Genomic DNA, 24062 nt, shown 5'->3' on the forward strand with positions numbered 1-24062 from the left:
TACTACCATCTTCTTCCCCATCTACTCCATACTTTAGTACTGCTCCTTTGGATCGAGTCATGCCGAGTGGCCCATTGTTTGCTGCACATTTCCCCCGTCTCTCCTTCATGCTTGGATGCCATTTGGACCGGCGGAGGGTTCACTGACCTTTCCCGCGTGTCGTTCCTTTCACGATCTTATATTTATTTTTGGGGTGTATCATCTTTTGCTTTTTCTTGCTTCTCGTTATCTTTTCTTCTTGGGGCTTCTATCTCGTCAGCTGCTGATTGTCCGCTTCTTTTCTCCCCTCTGCGTTGCGGTAGCAAAGGAGGCAGACTTGAAAAGGACCATCGACCTGTCACACGGGGAATTGAGGGACAATTTTATGCAGTTGCACGATGCCAGACCGTCGCTGGGCCAAGCTCAAGGCAAAGCTGTTATTGCGGCGATCGTCGTCAACATCGTCCGTTCCCGCCGCCACCAGCGACATTATTGCCGAGAACGATCCCCATGATGCTCACGCCCAACAGAGTTGCGCCCCCGGACAATTGGACGATTCGATCGCGGATTGCCCCCCAGCGCGACCCATCAGTTCTAACCGGCGCGCGGTATCATTACAGGCTGTGCCCCAAGCCTTGAAGCTGAAGAAGAAGGAGGAGGAGAAGGAGGAGAGGCCAGAAGAGGACGATCGGGCGAGTGCAGCTGAAGGGAGGCGGACATCGGTGATTGGCTCGAAAGGCGGGCGGTCGAGGGGATCGTTGGAGGAGGAAGAAAAGCAGGTCGAGAAGTTGGAGAACTGCAACTTCAAATCGAAATCCTCCTCTCCCCCCGAACCGGTCGCGGAACAACGTGAGGGACAACGGCACTCGCTCCTCGTTCCTCCAGGTGCCGGTGCCGGTGCTGGTCCCAGTGCTTCCCCCCAGCGTCAGCAATTGGACGCGACGACTTCTTGCGATCGTGTTCGCCCCGCGCCCTGCAGGCGTCACAGTCACGGTCCCTTTTCCGAGCACGTCCTTTCCCCACCCCCGACAACTCTATCGCCAGATCTGCTCCCTTCGCCTTCTCCTACCCCTCCTCCCCCTGTCTCTGATCGTGGTGTTCTTTCAGCCTCCTTTCCGTTTGGCCAAACTCAAGGCTCCGATCGCCTGGGGCCTACGGTCGCGGAGCCGCAGTTGCCCGTGTTAGATGTCGTTACGGAGATTCCGTCGGTCGAACCAGAATTTCAGTCCTCATCCAACCATACTCCCGCTCCTTCCTTCCCAAAGCGTCCCAGTCTAGGCTCCCGTCGTCAGTCGCTGCTGGCCCCGTCTCATCAACACCTGATCAACAGCCTGTTGGATCCCGGTTTGACCGCAGAGCCTGAGACTAACGGTAACGGTCGCTCCGCCACCTACAGTACAGGCATGTCTCGCAAGATCTGGGTCAAGCGGCCAGGCGGGTCGGCCACCTTGGTCCCCATCTCGCTCGATAGCTTGGTGGACGAGCTACGGGACCAGGTGATCCTGAAGTACTCGAACTCGCTTGGCAGAACCTTCGATGCCCCCGATATTGTCATTCGCATTACTCCGCGAGATGGATCGAACAGGCAGGCTACTCCTGATCGGATGCTAAGCCCGGAGGAGCCGCTGGCAAGCGTGGTGGACTCATATTACCCCGGTGGTCAAGCTATCGAGGAAGCTTTGATTATCGATATCCCTTCGCGTCGCACTCCAAAACCTTCTCCACGCCATTCAGTATACTACAACCACCATCATTCCGAGCCGGGCGAGCATGGCGAGTACTTTCCGCTCATGCCGGCGAATCCCAGTGTTCCCACGCCGCCGACGCATCCGTCAACCTCGTCTGCCAGTGTTAATGCTCATCCCGCCCAATCAATCTCAATACTGACGACAGGAATGGCCCCTCCGCTGCCCTCTCCAGGGAGTCGCGGATCTCGACATCCCCGTCGGCCGCCCCTGACTCGCCATGCCACAAACTCACCCACCATCCTCAATCAGGCGCCAACAGCGAAAGGTTGGTCAACTCTAAATTTTAACGAGCTACGAGACGTCGTGTGCAACTGCTAAGAAGTTTGCTAATTTTGTGAGTAGACGCCGGGATCGTCCCCAGCAGTATCCCTCCGCAGCCTGCTCCGTCCATCCCTACTCCGCCAGGCCCGCCGCCAGAATCCCCTCAGGCCAAATCTCTCACCCCTCCAGCACGCGGGGCATCCCCGCGTCCACGTCCCTCCACATCCTCCGCGAAGCCGAAGAAGACCAGCGCAGCACAAGCATTGAGCGGGGTCTTTGGAGGCCTCATCGAGGGCACGGTACCGCCCATCAACGTCTTGATCGTAGAGGACAACAACATCAACCAACGTCTCTTGGAAGCTTTTATGAAACGTCTCAGCGTTCGCTGGAAGTGTGCGGCGAACGGTGAAGAGGCGGTGAACAAGTGGCGCCAGGGTGGTTTTCATCTTGTCTTGATGGATATCCAATTGCCCGTCATGAACGGCCTTGATGCGACCAAGGAGATCCGCAGGCTCGAACGCCTGAACGGTATCGGTGTGTTTCCCAAGACTGCGGACGGGCGGTCGAGCGCTGCCACTGCCAATGCGGCCTCGCCCTCGGCAATTGCGGGCAGTCGGGAACCTCTGAAGGCAGAGGATACATTACACGATCTGTCTCTGTTTAAAAGTCCCGTCATTATTGTAGCCCTGACCGCGAGCAGTCTGCAGAGCGATCGTCATGAGGCTCTTGCAGCTGGCTGCAACGACTTTTTGACCAAGGTAAGCATATAGGACTATCATTCATTTTCGCGCTTCTATCGCAACATGCTAACATCTTGCGAAGCCGGTTCGCTTTGAATGGCTGGAGCAGAAAGTGACAGAATGGGGCTGCATGCAAGCCTTGATCGACTTTGAAGGCTGGCGCAAATGGCGCGGTTACGCCGATGACACTCAGCCTTCGCCCACGTCTGATGGCCATACGAGTCCCATGCAAACTGGCGGAGACGGGGTTTCGCGGAAACAGTCCCCTGTTATACCACTCTCCCCATCCTCTACTTTGAGTCAAGGAGCCACCAAGAAGGACCGCAAAACCCCCAGTTTCCCTAAACCCATCGACGTTACACCCGAAGACTCTTCCGGCAGTGGTAGCGGCGAGGGCTTGGACTCACCTGCCAGTCCCGTAACATCAGTCCCTGTTCCAGACGGGCCTGCAGATCTTGATGCACTCTAATTGATCCTCATGCTATACAAATTTCCTTCTAACGGGGATAATATCACATCGACCACATGTCAGACTGCTGCGCGCCTGTGTGATTGAGCACATCACGTGCATGTTTGATCTTCTATCTCTTTCCCTCTCCCTCCCTCTCTCTCTCTCTCATTTCATCTCATCTCCAAAACCGCATTTTCCGCTATTTTGCGTCTTCCAATGGATACCCAGCATAGCCAATCGTCGATCTTATTTTCTTCTTATTATACTTCTTCGCCTTCCTGGCGTGGCGTCCGCGGCCCCCCCCCCCCCCCCTACGCGGTTGTCATACACTTCATTCCCTTTGTTTGTTCGTTCGTGATCAGCTTCACAGGCGTCTCTGATATGTGATTTTCCATTGTTGGTTGCTTTGGGAAAAGGGCAAGGGAAGGAAGAGGGTGGCATACTCACGCATACGAATCGAGATGTCGTTTTTGTCGTTTTTCTGTTATCACTCTTATCATTCTTATCATCTTTATACATCTACATGTATGCCGCCTTTGAAGGGACTTGGCCTTCTATCTCTTGTGTCTTGTGTCTGCTTCGTAGAGTTGCTCTTGATGTACATAGATCATTGTGTCGATTGGATGGGTGGTTTTGCCCTCCTTGAATTATATACTATCACCATCATGTAACTTATTTTTCTCTTATCATGTTTTTCTCACTGGGACGGTGTACTGATCATATAATAAAGTAAACACACATTAGAGACAGATATATCTTGTTCAACTCTTATATAAGTAGTGTAGTATTGAAGAATCCGGTCCGAAGAGAGGTAGGTAGGTGATAGATAATAGTAAAAGGGCTATAGATACATATTCATGGCTTCCCAGTAGAAGAGGAAATAAAGAGATAAGAATGGGTGGGGTAGTAACCGAACAAGCTCTTCGGACAAAAAGGTGAATATCAATCGATCAACCAGTCGAAAAAGGCTGTATCGTACAGCTGAAAATACAAGGCAACCAAGAGGGGCATACAAATACATCCACCATCCATACCGCACTGCGAGATGGACGGGCTATACAGGGATCTTTCATGTCATTGGGGAGGAAATAAACATGATTGACGAAGAAAGAAGGGGGGTGTAATCCAAGGTCAAGATTTGTAGCAAGCTTAGACCTCCACACGGGTGGGGATCTTGACCTGGCCCTTCTTCCGGTCGTAGCTGGGGACACCGTATCTGCGACCAGGAGCCCGAGCGTTGCGACCATCCTTGCCGGTGGTTTCCTGGCTGACGACAACGTCGTTGATACGGAACTCGAAGCGAGAATCCTCGGGCTGCACACGCTGCGTCTGCTTCTCCTTACGCTCCTGAACGAGACGCTTGCGCTCCTGATCGGCAGCGTCTTGCGTCCTGAGGCGAGCCTTGTAGAGCTTGGGGTGTTGGCGAATCTCATTCGGCACCTCGTTTATGTCACGGGTACTTGTGACCATGTGCGGGTGCGGAATACGCACGTCCGCCGCCTGGAGGACCTGATGCTCCTCATCGCCCTTGCCGACGAGCTCGATGCGCGAGGGATTCTGTGTAATCCGGCTGATGGCCTCAGAGGGATTAGCAACATCCTTGGCAAGCTGCTCGTGTTCTAAAGCCGGGGCAGCGGAGAAGACACGGCCAGCGTCAACACGGTTGAATTGGCGGGACTCTGAGACGGGATAGAATATTTGAGGGTTGGTGAGGCGGTGGACGGGGAGGTCGTTGATTTCTTCATGGGCCTGCTCGGGAGGCGTTACGGGAATCATTTCATGAATGGCACGAGCGTAGGGCACAGCCAAGGGTTTACCCTGAAACAACAAATCTGTTAGTTGCGTTCGACCAAAGTACAGGCAGCATGATCAGAGCTTGTGATAGTAAAAACAACAAGAGAGAATCGGTGTATATCAGAAAAATAGGCGTTGTAACCATTCCCAGTCAACTGGGTCATAAAGACTAATCGAATTTATAATTTTTCTCATCATTGCACACCGCGGGTATGTCCGCTTTGAAAAGCATAAGGGTAGGAGGGGGAACGCATTGGTGATGACTTAGAAGGATCTGTAAACATACCTGTTTCTCCATCCGCTTTTCCAACTCGACCAGCCGGACTACAGCAGCGACTCTCCTCATGTCGACCTTCAGCTCGACACTGACAGCACGCACGCTCTTCTTATTTATTACTACCCGGTTGTAGATCTCCGTCCGCAGCTCCTCACTGAGAATGCTCTCTGAGCGGTAGGCAGGATTTGCCGGGAAAACTCTGTTCTCGACAACCGGCGAATCCTTGAGTTTGGGATTGGTCCGAATGAGGTAGTTTGTTGAGCCTGGAGTATGGGTTCTCAACTTAGCTGCGTCGGTGTTGAGCCACGCAAACATCTCTCTGCGACGTCTAGTAGTTTGAGGGGCCGGCGTGGAAGAAAATGACCGACACGAATGCCATGACTCATGTGATGAGGGGTATGTGGTAGCTAGCCTGGGAAGACATGTGGAGGAGGATGAGGTAGATGATGTGGAAAGGTAAGGGAGGAGAGAGTTGGAGACGACCGAGTTCTGTATTCGGGGTGCCATGTTGTTCAAGGGGACAGGGGGTGAGTGGGTTAGTGTACAAGGATCTCCGACGTCAATGGACCAGATTCCGAGCAGAAGCAATCCAATTGACGGGATAGGGAGTTTAGTGGAGGAGGGGAAGGAGGAGGGTGGATGATATGGAGGTTCAGGATGGGAAGAAAGGCACGAACTCGACGGAAGAAAAGGAAGAAACTTTTCGGCGCGGTGGTGGTCACGTGAAGCCACCGGTGGTGCGGCGCTTGGCCCGATTGGGGAGGAAGCTTTGGACGGTTCCGCCGGCAATTCTTACTATTGGCTTCGGCTTCATTCCCCACGGGCTCCCAACAGGAACTACGAACTTTCTCCCTCCAGGTTTATGACTGTCAAACGTTCTTTAAATGAATGACCGGTGCAATTCCATTGTTGAAGCTGGTACATGTAGAGCAATTTCCCGCGAAGTTAAAAGAAGGGAAGCAAATTCAACACGCCTCTTTTCCAGGGTAATTTCCCGCTCATCAACAGATCCCCCCCGGCAAAGGGAACACATAGAAGAATCAAGACTAGCAAAGGTGACGAAGAAATAAAATAGGGTAGTAATAGCCTCCATGACTCCCATATAACCCAAGCAATGACGGAAGAGCAACAACGCTGCAAAACACGATGCGAATAAGGGACGGAACAATGCGCTACAATCCCAGGCGGCCAGCAGCAGCCAACACATGCCTTGGGATACACCCCTTGCCCAATGATCAGAGTAAGACAGATAGATGACGTCCCAGAAATGTATCTCAAGTGTATAGGTACCCAGGTAAACGCCCCGCACAATGATTAGCTGTTGTCCAGATGAAGGCTGCAAACAATGTAATACAACACGGGAGGGTGGTCGGTAGCTCAAACAAGATCCAGTACAAAGGATTTCCCTCCGGGATTTCCGTGCTTCCTGGCTTTCTGGTCTCGGCCAACGCATCCTTCTCCCATCCTGCGTGATTGAGGGGGTCAAACGAAGGGCTGAAAGGTTTAATCAAGCAAAACGATCGGCAATTTCCCACATGTAGACGATAGCACGCACAGAAGAATAGAGAAGAACGGACAGGCAATCGAAGCCTCCCCTCTCATAGGAAGGAAAGGCAGAGAAAGCAACTATTAGGAAAACATCTGAATAGATAACGCAACAACACGGCACAGGGTATGAAGGTAGTGCAAACATGACGACAGGGCAAGTGAAACAAGCGAAGTTGGCAATGAAAATCCACACGGGCTCCTGGACGTATTAAGAAGAAACCCATACGCGCACAAATGCAATGTCTCCCACCCAAGAAAAGAAAAACAACAAACACGACATGTATAGTAACAGCGCCCCTGATCCCATGCTATCGGAGTGCACAGCAAACGAATGGAATACAATCATAGAAAGCAAAGCTGAAAAAGCGAGAGCCCCGTGGTCCTTACTCCCAGGAGGAAGGCGAGCCTCCAAATGCTGATCTAGCTCATGAAATAGAAACAATAACAACCCCCAATGCGCCAGGTAGCCCAGTGATCATCAAGCATGTCGGACATTATCTCCACAGAAACGTGCACCTTCCTACCGACCCATCATATAATCCGGGTAGTAGGAATTGTAGCCACCCACATTGGGTCCCGAAGCTCCGCCGGTGAGCTGAGGTGGCGGGGACACCATTGCGTTCATCGGATTTGTCCGAATTCCAAGTCCCGAATTGGCATTGAAAGTACCGTTGTTGGGCAATGGTGCATTTGGACTCCCGGAGGGATGCATGGCACCGTTGTTCCTGACTGCCACGGGAGGGACCAAGCCTGGAGGCGCAGACAGGCCCGGTGGCGGTCCACTGACCGTCGAAAACATGTGGTTATGTATTCCACCAAGACTACTACCCCCAGGCACACCACCTTGAGAGGCCATGGCATTAGACGCGCTCATGGAGCCGGGCTGTCCTGATCGGACCCCGAGAGGGTTCTTCGAGAAGCTTAGACGGATGCCGGTCTTGATGCTGTTGGACAACTTCACGCCATACAATTCGTTCAGGGCTTTGCCAGCGGTGCCCACGTCGTCGAATTCCACGAAGCACATCGGCCCATTCTGTTTGTTTCGGAAGCACAAACGCTTGTATCCACGCTGCTTAGAGAAGAGAGCCTTCAGCTCTTCCTCTGAGGTATCGGGAGGTAAGTTTCCCACGTATAATGTATTGCATGGAGGGTTCATGTCGTTCGGATTGGCTGCAGGAAGACTATGGCGAGGTACATGCGGATTGCCATAAGGGAACACATGGCCCGTGCCGATGTTATTGTTCATCGGTTGGGGAAAGGTCGATGGAGGGTTTGGAACGCCGACGTGCGCGTTTCCTCCTTGGTTGTAATTCGGTAGTGGAGGGGAATTGAGATTGCCAGTCAAAGACATGTTGGCAAACTGGTTACCCAGAATCTGAGGGTTCGTGGAACGTCGAGGGACAGAGACAGAAGACGAATGCCCGTTTTCGGCATAGCCCACGGGATCCTTGAGCAGCTCTCCAGTATCTTCATCAATATCCTGATCAATCATCGATTTGCCACTGACTCGCGGAAGCTCGGGAACGCCGTTGCCGATCGGGGACTGGGGGGAGAAGAGACTGTGGAGACGGGAGCCAGGTTCGGATGGGGGCAGGGTATCGCCAGAGGTAGCAGTAGTCGCGTTCAACTTCTCCAAGGTCTGAAAAGTCCCGTTGAAGCGCGACGACTGTCGCGGTAAACCTCCATTAACATGTCCCAGTAAGCCCCGAGTCGCGGTGTGGTCGATCGTGTTTCGTCTGGGCACCAAGGAGGAACCAACTGAGCCGTAAAACATTTCCACAATCATGGTGGCGTCGTTCTTCGAATTCGGTTTGCCGTCGAGAAGTGCTCGTGCTTCTTCCGCAGCAGCCAGGGTGCTGAAGCGCGCGACCGCACACAAGTATCCGTTGTCCTCCGGAGCGTCGGAAGGCACAAAGTCGGCATCCACAAAGTCTTTGGCAAAGAGTAGCATGCTGCGCAGAGCATCGCGACTGGTGTTGCGCGGGAGTTTGCGCATAAGGATCGCGCCGCCACCTGTTCCATTTGTCGGTCGGATAAAGCCATTCAGGCCCTGCGCCGACCGATCCGAGTCGCCCAGACGCATAGCAGATGAGGAAACGTTGTCAAAAGTGGAAGAGGGGCCGATCGGGGAGAAAGGGTAGGTAAACGAAGGACCTAACGAAGTTGGTGCCTGCGATGCGGGCGTATTGTACACGTCGGTCGACATCGCATTCTGGGCCGTCGCGGGCGCTTGAGAGGCCGAAAGCGGCTGGTGGGTAGGCGACGCGCCCGAAGAGACCGAGGGCGTGCGCTGAGTAGTGCTGTAGGAGCCTGGACTCGTACGGGTTGACTGATTCGAACTGCCACTCATGCCTCACGGACCGAAATTCTAAAAGCGTTTGACTCGATCGATTAACCCCACGAGCGGACGGGAGCACGGGCTCCTCCAAGAAGGTAAGGGAGTGCGGGAGGCAACCGGATGACAGATGATGGGACAGAGGCTGGAGGGGCTCAGCCAGAGGAGCGTCAGGAACAATGTAGAAAATATAAAATGGTATATCAACCAGATTATAGGATCAGAATTCTGACGCAATCTCGTTGGGAGGAAGCAAAAGTGCGATGGATCAACACGCGCAATTGAACTCGCGGTATGCGTGTTTAAGGAGGTAAGGATGCGACGGACCGAGTGTCCGAGGGAGAGACAAGAAGTAGGCCACACACGATGGGAATGGAAGAAGGAAAAATGAATTGATAATCAAATGCAAAAGGAATGATTATGCGACTCAGAAATATAATAAAATGTAAATGGTACAGGCAGAAGTTGGGAAGGTAGAGGTAGAGGTAGAATAGGGGAGAATGGAAGACGCGAACGGGAACGGAAAGGGAAGATGGCGAAGGATTGGGAGGGGGGGAGTAGGAGGAGAAAGTTGGGGGAGGGTGGGTGAGGAAGAAGGGAAGAGGAAGAAGAAAGAGAGGAAGGGAAGGACGGCGACGACCAAGACCGTTCGGGGGAAGGATAAAGTTAGATTGGGTTGAGTTTTGGGGGTGGGAGGAGGAGGGAGGGAGGGAGGAGGGGGGGAGGGAGAGAGATTGGTAGCAAGTCAAGTAGTAAGTCGTAGTATTAGTGGGTTTAGTGAGTGAGTGGTGGGAAGGGAATGAGTGGGTGGTGGGAAGAAAGAAGGAGGGGGAGGCGCGTTAAGTAAGTGCCGTAGGCAGTCGTTGGTAGAATGCGTGGTGGTAGTGATTTAGTTCGTGGTGTAGTGCAGTAGTAGTTGTTTAGTAGTAGGACTCGATGTAGTCAAATCAAATCAATGTCCAAATTGTTTTGTAGTAGTAGTAGTACCCGAGAATCCGTTAATCGAATGGGATCGAGTTATTTCTGACTGTAGTAATCAATGAAGAAAGAAATCGATAGATCGATTTGGTTAGGTGGATGAATGTATGGAATGGATAGATGATGACGATGATGACGATGAAGATGGGGGAGAGAGGGAAATGGAAAGGGAACGAGAAGAAGGAAAGAGGAAGAGGAAGAGGAAAGGCTGCCGTGCAATCGGCGTAAGGAACCGTAGGAACTGAAACTGGAAATGGAGAGAAAGGATCCGGCGAAATGGGTAGTGGTGTATCTCTGGAGTAGATAGTAGTACGTAGGAGTAGGTGTAGTTATCTGGTAGTACTGCGTAGTGAGAATAATACTAATAATAATGCGAATCAAAATAAGAATAAAAATTTAAAAAAAAAAAATAAATGGAAATTAATAATAATACTACTACTAACTAATAATAAGGTGAAGAGAAAGATGAATGAACGTCAAGTTCCGGAACGGTCCATTTTTACATTTAGGGAGTGGACTGGCCGGTCCTTTTGGACTTTTAGGGGGGTGTGGAAGAATACTAGGAAATCGAGTAAAGTTGAAGGGGGGCGAAAGAGGGAAGGAAACCAAAGCGTCAGAGAGACAGTAGAGAGAAAGCAAGTTGACTGAGGACGGCCGACCGACCGACCGTCTTCTGTCTCGTCTGGTCTGGTCCACGGATCGAGACAGTGGCTCCGTTCCATGAAGCGATGGCCAGTCGGGAGTCCCTTGAGGCCAGAGGCCTGTCGACTAATCCCCGAACTAGAACGGGTCCAAAAAGGAAAAAGTGACTAAGATGCGCCGTCCAACGAGCGCTTGCAGCTGAAGCGCGACCCGGCAGTTTAAGATGACACGACGCGCTATCAATGGAGTGCCAGCCGATCCCGTGCTGATGCTTGCTTTGGCGTGCTTTGGATCTGTCCGGTGGCCGTGTGTGCCTGGAAAAGTTGTTCCTTCATCCATGCATCGATCAACCAACTGCTGTTTAGTCATATCCAAATTTACATGGTTTCGCTGTTGTCGAACGATGAATTCACCTGTTTCTATCTAGGTGTCATTGGGAATTGATTATCTTCGCATCCAGACCATCCGAACTCCCTCCCTCCAAGGAAGACCACCCGATTGCGGCAGTCCTTCACGCAAACAACCGAAACAAAGGAGGGAACAAGCATCCGGATGCGACATCACAGGTGCGTGTCTTGAACGCCCCAAAGGGCGTGGCAAATAGGGGAGGCAGGAGCCCTCTCTCAAAGGCAGAGAGATTCACGTTCAACACGACATCCAACCTGCCTCAGTTCAGTTGCCGAGGCCATAGTTATGATACATTCATCCAATTTTGGGGCTGCTCAGGTAAACTCATGTAGTCTAAGTAGTAACGACTATTACCTGTATATTACAATCGAACCACAAGGGTGCGGACAGCAATAAAGATGAACAACATCAATGTCAAGAACCTACAGTAGTCAGGAAGATCCAGATCCAGCTAGCATCTACCAACCTACGCATCTATCCGATTGTACCAGTCAGCTCAAACGGCTGAGAATCGATTACTATTCCCCCAATCGCAGGTGGGGTTCTCGCATAAATCCTCCCATACAGTTGGCCATCATCTAATGCCTGCACTTATGGGGCTATACTGCAGCCTTCCCCTTCACCTCCCTCCCAGTCCTACCTGGAATACTACCATGAGTCGTAGTCCTCCTCTTGACTCATGGCCCCCCCGAGATATATGACGAAGACCTTTCCCGTGTGATAAAGGCAAAATCATCCCAACCGTGTTTATAGGAACCCTATTTACCCCATCCACCTGATCACGGGGGGGTTATCGCTCTGTACGACACAAAAGCCACCCCGCGGAGCATACCCATGGATGTCGAAAGAGCCATCCTGCCTTACAGCCCGAAGGCTTCCTAGCTTACTGCACATAATCAAACAGAATCGAGCGATCCACTCCGAAGCCCACAAGTAACCGTTCGAGTCAAAGTCCAGACTCGTACTTAGCTGTAAAGGCCTACAGATCTAGTCGCCTAGGGCACAATGTTTTTCTTTGCCCCAATGTGCTTGGTTCTGGGTACATGACGTTAAAACCTCCGAATTGCTTGCCCTCAACAGGCTCATTGAGTGAACTGCCTCGGCACCATGGACCATGGACGGAATGTATAGGCGATGCTCTCAGCTGACCGTATGAAGGGAAAATAAAATAACAAGACTCATCATCACTCTGACAAAATCGGTGGCAGTTTCAGAAGCGCAAATGCTTACCACCTTCTCTTCTTCTGCTGAAATCAAGACTTATTCTTATTATCTGCACAAATAGCGATTAGCGCGCATAGCAAGCTAGTCAGTTATCCTGGGTATTGGATAGTCAGAACCAAACCAGGATGTCCTTCCTGGGTGTTTTTTGGCCTCAAAACAAGCCAGTCAACCAATCACAATATTGACCAATCGGGCATGATGCCTACTGTACGTCTAGCTGAGATGAGACCTCCCCATACACGAACTAATATGAACACACATGAGCGTCGATAGGTACCATCACGTACCTCAGTAGGGATGAGTGGGAGAGGCGGGCCCTGGTGTGTGTGGCTGCCAGAGATCCATGGGAAGGACAAACTCTGACGCTGATCTTCCCACCTGAAATTCCCTACGACAGCCAATCATCACGGTCCGTCAGACGTCTGGACTCGGGACTGGTGCGTTCTGTGCCTTGCCCGCAGAACGGGATTGGTCCATGACTGACCCTCATTGCGCGGGCAATGATTGGGATTTGGGACAATGAGAGAGAGGGGAACGGGAATCCTTTCAGGTGTCCAGTGGGTGCTGGGGATGAACGGTATTTCGTAGTGAGGAAGAAAACCAACAAGGCATGGTCATGTTTTTTTCCCTCCCCCTCATATTTACTTCTCCCTAGTGTTTGCGGAGTACCATGTCTCCGTGCACCAGGTTGCCGCTCATCCCGGGATGGATGACGGCTGAGGGAGTGGCACCGATGACTCGGGATTTACAAGGTATCATAGCAGGAGCATAGGACTAGATGCCAGCAACGCGCTATTTCACCTATATGCCGATATGCAGGTTAGGTAATGTATACGCCAGGTTTGCGAGAGGGGTGGGAAATTCATTTTCTCAAGTTGGACTCGTCGTTCTGATACGTGGATGTAAGTTGGACTGATAAGACGCGATAGCTAGTGCCTAAAGTACACACACCTCTTTAACTTTCATACACTTTCCTTTTGTCTGATTATTATGAATCTCTCACCACATTCTTATTCACCGAAACTGAAGACGTGCATCAAGGATCAAACGCCCTTTCATTGTCGCAGATGTGGTTGGCTCGGATTGGGCGATCTGGGCGTTGCTTCATGACAGTGCTGATCTAACGGAAAAGCCAAGTGGTGATGCCTGCATGGTCACCTGCCAGCCTTGAGCGCAAGGGAGCAGCCATGCAGTGATGCACAAAGTACGGAGTCGCTCGGGACTTTCTGAACCCCCTGTCCTTATTAACTAAGCAGGATAATGAATGATTCGATCATATTGAGCCCGCTGTTGCTCAGCAAAAAGGAACACATAAAAGATGTATATCAGGCCTCTCTATAGATTTACCAGACTGCATCTGGAATTTTCAACATGACCATAGCATAGAAATGTTGACCACCTTCTCTGCCTCTGTGTCCGCCTCTTAGATGGGAACCCTGCCTGATCCCGGAGATGGCTTTTAGCATTATTTTAGCAGGCTCAAGGAAAGTATGCCTGCTCATGCAGTGCGGAAACCTCATCCCTGCCAGTCATAACCGCCATACCTAATATGAGGCATCTGACTGCACGTTGGAACGCTTATACCGAGAAAAGGGGAAACAGAGGCCTGATAAAATGTATATTGTATATCACACAAGCGCAGAGGCCTCAGGCAGCACGTAATCGACTCACATAATGTACATAAAATTCTCGACCCATAAATCAATTCCAGGAGAATAGCTCTCAGTAAACGCCATGAGAAATGCCAGTAGCATGATATTGGAAAAAAAAAGAAAAGAAAAGTTCTTCCACTCCGGAAAAGCCCTCGCCAACGTCCCCCAAAATGACAGTATTCGCCTCGCCCTATCCGAGCAACGGAAGCTGGAAGGTGAGTGCACCGTGCAAGTATACAGATGTCGAAGTGAACAGATATCCCACGCCTCAGTTCTTCACATTCTTGCTTTCTTTCACAATCCCGGCCTGTAGTAGGTACCGAATATTAGTCAATCAATGTCGTAAATCAGGTCCATATCCCCTTCCTACTAGCGGACATGCTTGTATACAGCGGCAGGGCAACGTACGAGGCTTAGTAACTTCCAAACGCCATCACTGGGCTGTGCGCCAACACCGATCCAGTACTTGGCTCGAGATCGGTCGAGCGAAATCTCCTTGTATGCTTTGGCGGTGCGGGCCTCCTTCTCGGACAGGTTTGTAGGGCGCTGCGGGATAGGGTTGAAGGTACCAATAACTTCAAGAGGTTTCGAGTCGCGAGCCGACCTATAGAATATATCCCCATTAGCATCGGATCACATACACCTCTTAAAAAACCCCAAAAGAATCGCTCGCGAAACGCGATATACAGATCCCCGGGATCCATAAAAAATTTACCTACCGGGCCTGAGCAACAACGATGTTGTAGAACGGCTGGTGCCGGTTTCCAAAGCGGGAGAGGCGAATGCGAACGACCATCTTGACGAGCAATTCCTGCAATTGGAAAGCAAAAATAGGATGAGCGACTGCACAGCAAAAGGGCAACTTGATCAAGCTCAAGCAGGCCAGAGTCTCCGACTCCGCGGCAGTTTCCAGCCTGGTCGGGAGATCTGTCGGGCCGATACTGCGGAATTCGGATTAGCGTCGGTCAGTGGGGAGGGCCCGATAACAATGATGCAATGGCATTTACACCACCTTAAAGAATCGCTCCTCCTAGCAATATTTCCTACACTTATCCATTGTATTGAGTATACTGAAGTACTGCTTCATACTCTTCACACTCAATCTTGCACTTAAAAGGCACCATTGTATGTTCCGTGCCGCACTCCCCAGGCGGAACCCTATCCCGGCATTATTTCGGTACTATAGTAGATCCGCCAAGATGTCATTGAAGGTGTGCAATAACTTCACTATTTTCCGCCTAAGAAGAAGAGTACCTCAGGCTCACGAGAAACCAACAAACAGGCCATCTCATCAAAAGATGCCGCATCTCTCGATAAAGACCTCATGGAAATAGGTGGCTGGTCATTGGACCAGTTAATGGAACTAGCGGGCCTCTCTGTCTCTCAAGCCGGTGAGAATGCGACACCTTCCAGCAACAATCTAAAACCAGGCACTCTGACATCTCAGTTTACCGCATTCATCCACCAAGCTCGGGTAAGGATGTTTTGGTTATCTGTGGCCCAGGAAACAACGGTAGGCCTCAACCGACCCTTCAACCTCATCAGTCACAGAACAAACAACGATTCTGACTTCCTCTCAGGCGGCGATGGCTTAGTAGCCGCACGCCATCTAGCTCACTATGGGTACAAACCCTCAATTTACTATCCAAAGCAGGGCAAGAACGAGCTCTACCAGGTAAGCCCTCAGTAATCGCCCTACATGTCATTGGCATGACCCGAAACATGAAGCTGGGACCCCACCCTGCAAATATATATATATGCATGCATCCTCCATCCCTACACACATTATTTTCAAGCCAGGCACTCCAGCCTAACCTCACCAAACAACACAGCGCCTCAAAACACAACTCGAGAACCTCTCCGTCCCATTCATCTCCGACCTCCCCGTAGCCATCAAATCCGCCGACTTCCTCGTCGACGCCATCTTCGGCTTCTCATTCGGCGGACCCCTCCGCGAACCCTTCCCAACCATCATCTCCCAAATCGAAACAGCCAGTATCCCCGTTCTGAGCGTCGATGCGCCCAGTTCCTGGGACATTGAGAGCGGCCCACCCAAGGAAGGCCCGGGATCGAAGTTCATGCCGGAGGCACTCATCAGTCTGACTGCGCCGAAGCCGTGCGTGAAGTATTACAAGGGACGGCATTTCCTGGGTGGACGGTTTCTGACGAAGAGTATTGCGGTTAAGTATAACTTGGATCTGCCGGAGTATCCGGGTATCGAGCAGATCGTCGAAGTGGGGGTTGATACTGAGGGAAAGCTTTGAGGGGTGGAGCGGGTAATTGATGAATAAAATGGCCTATCTGCTAGGCTTAGGTATATGGTAGATGAAGGTCAGAATAAGATGAGTTTACATTGTTGTTACATCATCTGCATAGCGCTACACGAAACTTAATATTAGCGATGAATATCTTGAGAATATGTCCAATATGGAATTCATGCAGTGTAGTGTGTATCGCTATCGTGAACTAGAGATGTATACGTGCTATAGACAGCAGTAGTGAAGCAGAACACAGACGCTCCATGAGGTATGCAATGTCTTAAGACCCGGGCCCTAACATGCTATACCTTCATGATAACGACTCCCTAATCTCGCCTATGATACCCTTGATTCTTGGTTCTTTACCAAGACCCGAGCTTGAAATCATCTTCAAAACATCTCCAACATCGTACACTTCCTTGGCCGCAGTCCTGACTTCTTCCCCTAGTCCCTTGACCAAAGTTCCTAGAGCCACAAGACCGCGGTATACTGCTTCAGAATCCTTTTCACCGGTGATCATTGTCGTTAGCTCGCTAAGAAGGACCAGAGCCTGTTCCGATGACTCAGGCATCGATTCTCTGCCCGCAGAGGTGAGGTAAACGGCAAAGTTGATGTAGAGGGTTGTAATGGCAATGGTGAGATTTCGGTTCGGCGTCGTCCCACTATTGCTTAAAGCGGACTTGACGCCGCTCAAAATTTGCTCAAATCTGCTAGTGGCAAGGTCACGTCCCGCGTCCGTTTCGAAAAGGTTGGCGAGCATGCGTATTGACAGCATCGCATTGTTAACATTGAAAGGTGAGTCAAACACCCCACTAGACTGGATGCCTGAGATGAGATCCTTGCCATTGTAATCGGCCGTGGCAGTCACGGGAGTGGCAGCGGCGGACAAGCGGAGAAGATCAAGACCAGGCAGTCTGCTTGCGACAGGCCAGACGGTTGCAACCTTGTATAATAAAACAACACCAGCCTCCACTGCCGGAGACTGCTCGACATTTGAAGACTCCAACTGACCACACAGGGTTGCCACCGTCTCCAACTCCGAAGGGCTGAGCGACAGGTCTTTGGATCCGGAGGAAATGACGTGTTGATTCAGCTCTTGCAACTTCTTGGCGATCAATTTGAGGTTGGCAGATTTGATGGAAAGATATTTCTTTTGTGGAAGGACCTTCGGTCGAGCCTCCGGAGCGGGGGGTGACTGCGCATCTTCGGGACGATAACGCCTCTCTTGACCCCAAGGATCGGCCCCCGCAGGCGTCGGCCCCTGTGAGCTTTGCCCAAGAGTTGCACCTTGCGTATTCTGAACGATGAACTGAGCGACTTGATCAAGGTAGTTCATCGACAGTTCGTTGTCCTGGATGAACTTGGTCGCAGCCTCGTACGGGTTTTGAGAAACGTTGTATGGCAATTTGAGGGGGGGTTTGCCGTCTTCCACGTCGACATCAAAGACATAGTCGTAGTCTTGACCCAGATACTCCGTTTTCCTTCCACTGCTGGCAGCGGAATCAACTACCGTGCCAACTGCAACCCATTCCCGTGATGCCGCTGACCAAGTGTGAGCAGTGACGCTACCATCGTCCTCACGGATCATCTGCACCTGCCCATCCTTGGTCCCCGATTTCTGCCTGAGAAATTCCGTACCCGGAAGCTGATCTTTGTTGATCTTCCCAACCTGCTGCTCCGGAATTGCCGACTCCTTGACAGTCTTTTCAAACTGTTGTACTACTTCAGCGCTTGCCACGCGCTCCTGGCTCCTGCTAAACACGCGTGTAATTCGGTCACTGGCTCCTGTGACAATGTCGCCGGTCTCCTTGCATACTGCAACACTCCAGACAGAGATCGCAGGGTGCGTGATCGTCTGTACGCACTGCGTACCATTCCAGATCCTCACCGTCCGATCTTCTCCAGAACTGACCAACTCACCCGAGGGCAAAGCGGCCAGAGAATAAATAAAGCTCTCGTGGCCATGCACCTCCCCGACGAGTTGGCCTTGTATGGTAAAGAGACGAATCACTCCATCGTTGCTCGCCGAAGCGAAGTGTGCGCCAGTGGGGTTGGAGGCGGGAACCTTGCAAAGAGCTCTCACAACGTCCTGGGAATCTTTGATCGTTCTCAGCAGAGTGCCGGAGGTGTTGAAGATGCGTATCATCTTATCCGCGCAGCCTGGAGAGTCATTAGCATATGCATCGAATGACCAATCCGTTATATATACAAGGGGTAAGGCGCGCGCTTACCTGTGATGACAGTATCCTTGTCATAAGCGAGCACCGTCCAAACACTTCCTTGATGACCCTCCAGCACGACATCAGTTTCCCATTTACCCACCTTCCATAGCCTAGCTGTCGAGTCCCAGCTTCCACTGACTACCCATCCGCCATCATGTGACACATCCAGCGCACAGACATTATGTGTATGGCCCAAGAGCATAGCATCCGCGTTATCATCGGCAGCTTTGCCTGGTTGTCTGGCTTCAATAATAGTGTCTTGACCACCGGAGAGGACAAGTCCATCAGGAAACTGGGGGGTAGGTGGGTAGTATGCCAAGGCGTTGATGAAGGCCTGGCCGTGAGAGGTGATGGTGTAGTCATATGCCGGAGGTGGGGTAGAGACTAGTTTCCAAAGTCGGACTGTTGCATCTCGGGACGCCGAGAATATAGCATTGGGATTCGGAAAGGCCACGGCGCGAACCTGAGAGTGAGAAAAAGAGGCGTCAGTGGGCGACAATGGAGGGTTGGAAGGTGAAAGGTGGCCAGCGTTAACAGCCGGGACGTTCTTACATCATCGCCGTGGCCCTCCAGAGAAGCGGAGATCTTGAACTCAGGCATACATAGACCAGTGGAGAGAATTAGGGAAATATAGATCCCAGTAGAAGGGGTTGAGGATGAAGAGGGGGAACTGGCAAGAGCCAAAAGGATGAAATGGAGGCACCAAAGATGGCCGGGAGGGTTTCAAGGCACCTTTGGGAAGAGAGGGAGGGGGGAGTTCCTGCTTAGTAGTACTAGTTGACCTGGAGTACCTGAGGAGCTGCTGCTTAGAGACTAAAGGGAGGGCCATGGGACCATCTGGGGCAATCACGTGGGCGGTGGCTCACCAGTGTATTCGCCGGGAAGAAGTTGCTAGAATCCAAGTCTTGATAAGCCATGTTACTAAGTAACTCTTAGCTAGTTAGTACTATCGGGTTGGGAATGGAGCTATACCCTGGCTTGACCGGGTACTCGACTAGTGGCCATGATGCATTCACTACTAGTCTTAGTTTGCATTGGGTATCCATAAGGAACAAATGCTGATTTCCATCCTGAGTTCCATACCACGATTTCTTACGAAGATGCGCTGAAATGGCCCTCCTCACTCAGGGACCTCATCGCATGTTAGTAGTGTAATATCCACAGGGTCGATGCGAGTGCAGAAGCCCAAATGCCATTATTTTGGATCTAACACACGTCTGCGCGTCGTTGTAGTATCAAACCATCGAAGTCCATGAATGCATCCAGATTGCCTATTTGGGAACCGATTAGGGACATTTACCCCTCACGTGCCGTTTGACACTAGTCCCCGATAGGCTTAGGGCGGCTAACGGCCCGGCGACGATTCGCGTGAATATCAAAAAGAAAGTCCCAAACTTCCCCCCAACCAGCTTCATCTCCATCGTTCTCGTTGTTCCGGGCTTGAGTCCCTCTCCACCGTGTCTGTAGAAGCGCCGGTGGCTCATACATCTGCTCGAGGGTTCCGTCTTAATTGGGAGACCCGACTTCTCTACCTAATTCTTGTCCTGCCTTTCCTTCCTTCCACCTCCAATCATTCTAGAACGACCCCGCTACCTCGGGCTGATTGATGACTTGACGAGACTGACGAATTTCCTTGTGTACTTCTACGCTGTGTTCATCTCTCGTGACTTCTACTTCACTGCTACTCTGCGCTTCATCTGCGACAGTTCAGAGACGGTTTCTTTCAGTTTCAACTGAACACCTTATCGTCACTTCATCTAACGGCCACTACTATCGCATGCGACACTCATCTCATTGCAATTGACTTTGTACATTACCTCAAGTGAAGTTTATATACAATGGCGTCAGGTGCGGTGGATACAGTGACCCATTCTTCAAAGCAATTGGCTATTGACACATTCCAGACATTCCCAAAGTTGTGCCGTTGACCTGCCACGGACACTCACGTCCCGTGCCGCACATCAACTTCTCATCCACCGTCGAGGATGATCAGTACTACCTAATCTCTGCCTGCAAAGGTGAATATTCTCAGAACCGTAGTTAACACCCTGTGCTGACATCTACTAGACAACAATCCCATGTTGCGGGATGGCATAACAGGTGACTGGTGCGTGTTCCCCGCATTGAATACTCCGCACACCGCACATGCTTACCATCAATGTCATATAGGATTGGAACCTTCCTCGGCCACAAGGGCGCAGTATGGCAAGCCCGGCTCTCGACAGATGCGAATTTGGCAGCAACCGCAGCTGCAGACTTCTCCGCGTGAGTAACTACCTACCCACTTCCAACGCACGTCGCCGTCGCATCTCACTAACCTGCCAATTTTCTCCCCATACAACAGCAAAATTTGGGACACTCACACTGGCGAATGCAAACACACCCTCCAGCACTCGCACATTTGTCGCGCAGTAGCGTTTCCAATTCAGCCTTCCCCCCAGGTCGTCGCAACAGGTGGTTTCGAGAAGAAGCTCCGCATCTTCGACCTCACTCGCAGTGGGGGCAGTAACAGCTCCTCACCGACGAGTGCCACCCCCAACACCGACGCCAGTCCTTCCGCAGTAACAAGCTACGAGATTGGCCCCGGAGTTCACGGCGGAACCATCAAATCGATCGTCTGGAACCAGGACTACAACATCCTCACGACCGCCGCGGAAGACCGCAAGATCAGATGGTGGGATCTTCGCTCGCGCCACCCCGTCGTCGAATACGCCGTGGAAGGTACCATCGGAAGTTGCGAACTGAACTCTCTCGCCGTCAGACCAAACGACGCCGGAATCCTTACCGTCGCGGCCGGCAGATCCGTCTATCTCTTCGACGGCCTAAGCCCCGGTCGTCTCCTGAAGAAGATCGATTTCCGCTACGAGGTCGCCAGCGCAGCAGTCAACAATGAAACAAGCAGATTGGTCACGGGTAGTGCCGAGGATACCTGGGCGAGAGTATACGACGTCCGCACGGAGGAAGAGCTGGGTACGTTCCATCCCCCCCACCTTCTATACCCCCCATCATCATCATTCATCACAATTCGCTTCAATGTGGCTAACAATCCACTCGCAGAGGTCCAAAAAGGTCACCACGGTCCGATCTGGTCCGTCAGTTTCTCGCCTGACGGCAAACTCTACGGCACAGGAAGCGAGGACGGAACGATCAAGTTATGGAAGGCTTGCAGGGAGCCGTATGGTCTCTGGCGGTGATGGACCGATAGAGCGGGGAGCCAATCTACTCACATATTGAGATGTACAAAAAAGAGAAAATAACACGAAAGCGATCCTTCCCATTTGCCGAGCTGTGGTGGCATGGATCTACTTATACACCACGCAATTGCGGCTGCAGGCATATTACCTTGATGTAGATATTCGGAATAGAGACACCATGGCTATGTTGTTATACCCGCAACAATTAACAGGCGATACGCCATACTTATGCTATGATCAAGTGCATGCCTTCGAATTCCTTTGGTTTTTATTCAAGACGTCTTTTGTATTCCAACCGGGAGTGATACTAGTTACATGTAATGAAAAGAAAGCAGAGCAATCACAAGCCCTCGCAAGTGGATGTGAATTGTCAGGCGATAGTACTCAAAATCGAAAGCGAGCCTTTCACTCAATCATGTCGATATCATCATCACCCGCAGCGGCCGCAGACGCCGGCGCAATTTGCTGAGGCTCGTCAGGGACAACTTCTTTATCGGCTGCGCCAGCACCAGCGTTTCCGGAGCCACCCCAGTAATCGTCCATTTCTTGGTCGAGCTCTTCCTGTGTCTTTCTGGGCCGTCCGTTGACCGTGCGGCGGCTGTCGCCCCTGTTCTCACCTCCACCGCCCTGGCGGCGCCCGTTCGTAGCGCCGCGGTTGCGAGTCGGCGACCGCTGACCGGGAATGTATCTGTCAATGTGCTCGGGAGCAGGTTTGGAAACGTCACTGCGCCGGTACCCGCCGCCGCCAGCACCACCGCGACGACCCCGACGACGGCGTGCACCTCCATCTGGACTGCCGCTTCTACTACCGGGGCTGAGACTCCGTGCGTCGCGGTCACGGGGTCTCTCGACGCGGTCGAATAGGCTTCCCTTCGAGCGTTCCACGTTGTCAAATGGGTTGCGGTCGCGTCTTCCGGCGCCGGTAGAGATGAGTGTCAGACGGATAGGCTGGCCTTTGGCGTTTGCGCCGTCGAATTCCCTGATCGCGGATCGGGCATCGCTGATATGGCTGTAGGTCACAAAAGCGACTCCTTCGGAACGTCCTGCCCGGTCGTAAACGAGAGAAACATTGCTGATTGGTCCGATGCGGGTGAACAGGTCCTTTTCAGATCGCATATGTTAGAGCCCAGTAGAAGAAACGGTCGGGGCTGGAACGAGGCCTACCTCGAGGTCGGTTTCTGTAATGTCGTAATGAATATTCTCAACACGAAGTTTAGCTCCGCTAGACGCAGTGCTGTGTCTGTACAGGTCAACTTTGTCCACCGAAGCGCATTATATAAACATACTGTTCGGGAGAGGGGGAGTAGCGGTCGCCACGCGGACGTCGGGGGGCACGAGAAGGGCGTGCTGAGTAAGGTGTTAAGAATGACCCAACATGGATGAATTCCCATGGCTATCTGCCATTTTGAGAGTCGTATAACGCACCATCTCTGTCGTCTTCGTACTTGTCATGAACCCAGTCACTGTATGTCGAGCCAACGCATTAGCGATCCCATCACTCAGGCTGTAACACTGGACGAAAAACAATAAGGGGAAAGGTATTTACAGATCCAAATCAGGACGTTCTTCTCTGTGAGGCTGTTGCAGTCGAATAGAGAGAGAAGGTCAGCTCGAAGTCACACTAGGTATTCACGTAAACAGCTCCATCTTTCTGCGGCTCTTCGCGGCGGTCTGCCTGTGCGAGAGACGATGCTACGAGGCCAGCGAAATTTGCTTATCACGATGCGCGAGAAATGTTCGAAAAGAGACAAGGAGAGAGGACCTGCGAGAAGCAATGCACTGGGTTAGCATCGACACGCGCAAAGCAGACGCAAGAAACAGCAGCAGCTCATAATGAGATGATGACAGGGATGAGGAAATACCTTTCTTACGCCATCACGGCGACGACCTTGAGGAGGGCGACGGCCGCGGTTCTGATTCTGCTTCTGCTACACGAAGGCAAGTCAGCGCACATGCAGGGTGTGATGTCTAGCAGACCATCTGAGACTTGTCATCCCGGAGGCGTTAGCAGGGACATACAGGACGCTCCGCGATAATCTCGTCCAAACTGCGGTCCATCTTGAACAGTTGGGGAGGGTGTTTGTCGGAATAGAGAATTGAAAATAACAATCGAGTACTATTGAAATCCACGCTGTGGACAGGTGCGCAGTGGGAATTGATGGATGGACAGTAGAAAGCTGAATGAAGGTCGGAGATGAGCTTGGAATAGACCCATGCCGGACCGTGCCTGCTCAGACCGCCCGGCCAAGCAGCATTATCACGTGACCAAGCCCGTAGTATACAGCAGATGGCCATCTGCTTGCCTCTAATTACTGGTGGGGTGACCTGAATGTGTTAGAGATTGGTGGCAT

General features: G+C 51.7%; 9 protein-coding genes across 9 annotated transcripts; 3 read left to right on the top strand and 6 right to left on the bottom strand.

The window, feature by feature from the left end:
• The first annotated feature begins 243 nt into the window (after positions 1 to 243).
• BO88DRAFT_60598 (response regulator) lies at positions 244 to 3311 on the top strand. The gene is made up of 3 exons (XM_025713006.1): positions 244 to 1992; positions 2070 to 2746; positions 2811 to 3311. Exons 1-3 carry the CDS (start codon positions 378 to 380, stop codon positions 3195 to 3197), a joined length of 2679 nt encoding a protein of 892 aa, XP_025562396.1. The 5' UTR covers positions 244 to 377; the 3' UTR covers positions 3198 to 3311.
• A 1017-nt stretch (positions 3312 to 4328) lies between these two features.
• BO88DRAFT_454293 (mitochondrial 37S ribosomal protein mS45) lies at positions 4329 to 5757 on the bottom strand (the record flags this gene model as incomplete). Its single annotated transcript, XM_025710797.1, has 2 exons — positions 4329 to 4997; positions 5260 to 5757. The coding sequence occupies 2 exons, from the start codon at positions 5755 to 5757 to the stop codon at positions 4329 to 4331; spliced, it is 1167 nt and encodes a 388-aa protein (XP_025562397.1).
• A 265-nt stretch (positions 5758 to 6022) lies between these two features.
• Positions 6023 to 6922, bottom strand: BO88DRAFT_60837 (uncharacterized protein). The gene has a single exon (XM_025713009.1). It carries the CDS (start codon positions 6701 to 6703, stop codon positions 6131 to 6133), a length of 573 nt encoding a protein of 190 aa, XP_025562398.1. The 5' UTR covers positions 6704 to 6922; the 3' UTR covers positions 6023 to 6130.
• A 346-nt stretch (positions 6923 to 7268) lies between these two features.
• BO88DRAFT_60829 (RNA binding protein) lies at positions 7269 to 9292 on the bottom strand. The gene has a single exon (XM_025713008.1). The coding sequence runs from the start codon at positions 9146 to 9148 to the stop codon at positions 7319 to 7321; it is 1830 nt and encodes a 609-aa protein (XP_025562399.1). The 5' UTR covers positions 9149 to 9292; the 3' UTR covers positions 7269 to 7318.
• A 5013-nt stretch (positions 9293 to 14305) lies between these two features.
• BO88DRAFT_454295 (mitochondrial 37S ribosomal protein bS16m) lies at positions 14306 to 14833 on the bottom strand (the record flags this gene model as incomplete). The annotated part of the gene is made up of 3 exons (XM_025710798.1): positions 14306 to 14344; positions 14446 to 14641; positions 14757 to 14833. 3 exons carry the CDS (start codon positions 14831 to 14833, stop codon positions 14306 to 14308), a joined length of 312 nt encoding a protein of 103 aa, XP_025562400.1.
• Positions 14834 to 15064: 231 nt separating this feature from the next.
• Positions 15065 to 16379, top strand: BO88DRAFT_366904 (NADHX epimerase). Its single transcript, XM_025704057.1, has 5 exons — positions 15065 to 15248; positions 15320 to 15428; positions 15485 to 15550; positions 15618 to 15712; positions 15870 to 16379. The coding sequence occupies exons 1-5, from the start codon at positions 15165 to 15167 to the stop codon at positions 16299 to 16301; spliced, it is 786 nt and encodes a 261-aa protein (XP_025562401.1). The 5' UTR covers positions 15065 to 15164; the 3' UTR covers positions 16302 to 16379.
• A 66-nt stretch (positions 16380 to 16445) lies between these two features.
• On the bottom strand, positions 16446 to 19117 carry BO88DRAFT_435919 (WD repeat PLAP family protein; the record flags this gene model as incomplete). Its single annotated transcript, XM_025709534.1, has 3 exons — positions 16446 to 18455; positions 18527 to 18980; positions 19070 to 19117. The coding sequence occupies 3 exons, from the start codon at positions 19115 to 19117 to the stop codon at positions 16606 to 16608; spliced, it is 2352 nt and encodes a 783-aa protein (XP_025562402.1). The 3' UTR covers positions 16446 to 16605.
• An 802-nt stretch (positions 19118 to 19919) lies between these two features.
• Positions 19920 to 21941, top strand: BO88DRAFT_405468 (WD40 repeat domain-containing protein). Its single transcript, XM_025706879.1, has 6 exons — positions 19920 to 20365; positions 20422 to 20535; positions 20585 to 20624; positions 20687 to 20782; positions 20862 to 21487; positions 21575 to 21941. Exons 1-6 carry the CDS (start codon positions 20356 to 20358, stop codon positions 21709 to 21711), a joined length of 1023 nt encoding a protein of 340 aa, XP_025562403.1. The 5' UTR covers positions 19920 to 20355; the 3' UTR covers positions 21712 to 21941.
• Positions 21942 to 21960: 19 nt separating this feature from the next.
• Positions 21961 to 23855, bottom strand: BO88DRAFT_389819 (putative RNA binding protein). The gene is made up of 7 exons (XM_025704935.1): positions 23731 to 23855; positions 23574 to 23636; positions 23258 to 23289; positions 23137 to 23174; positions 22998 to 23058; positions 22876 to 22951; positions 21961 to 22812 (listed from the first exon to the last, which is right to left on the bottom strand). The coding sequence occupies exons 1-7, from the start codon at positions 23767 to 23769 to the stop codon at positions 22117 to 22119; spliced, it is 1005 nt and encodes a 334-aa protein (XP_025562404.1). The 5' UTR covers positions 23770 to 23855; the 3' UTR covers positions 21961 to 22116.
• Positions 23856 to 24062: the final 207 nt, after the last annotated feature.

The sequence above is a fragment of the Aspergillus vadensis genome (assembly GCF_003184925.1).
Source record: "Aspergillus vadensis CBS 113365 unplaced genomic scaffold BO88scaffold_13, whole genome shotgun sequence".
In the NCBI taxonomy this organism is placed as follows: domain Eukaryota; kingdom Fungi; phylum Ascomycota; class Eurotiomycetes; order Eurotiales; family Aspergillaceae; genus Aspergillus; species Aspergillus vadensis.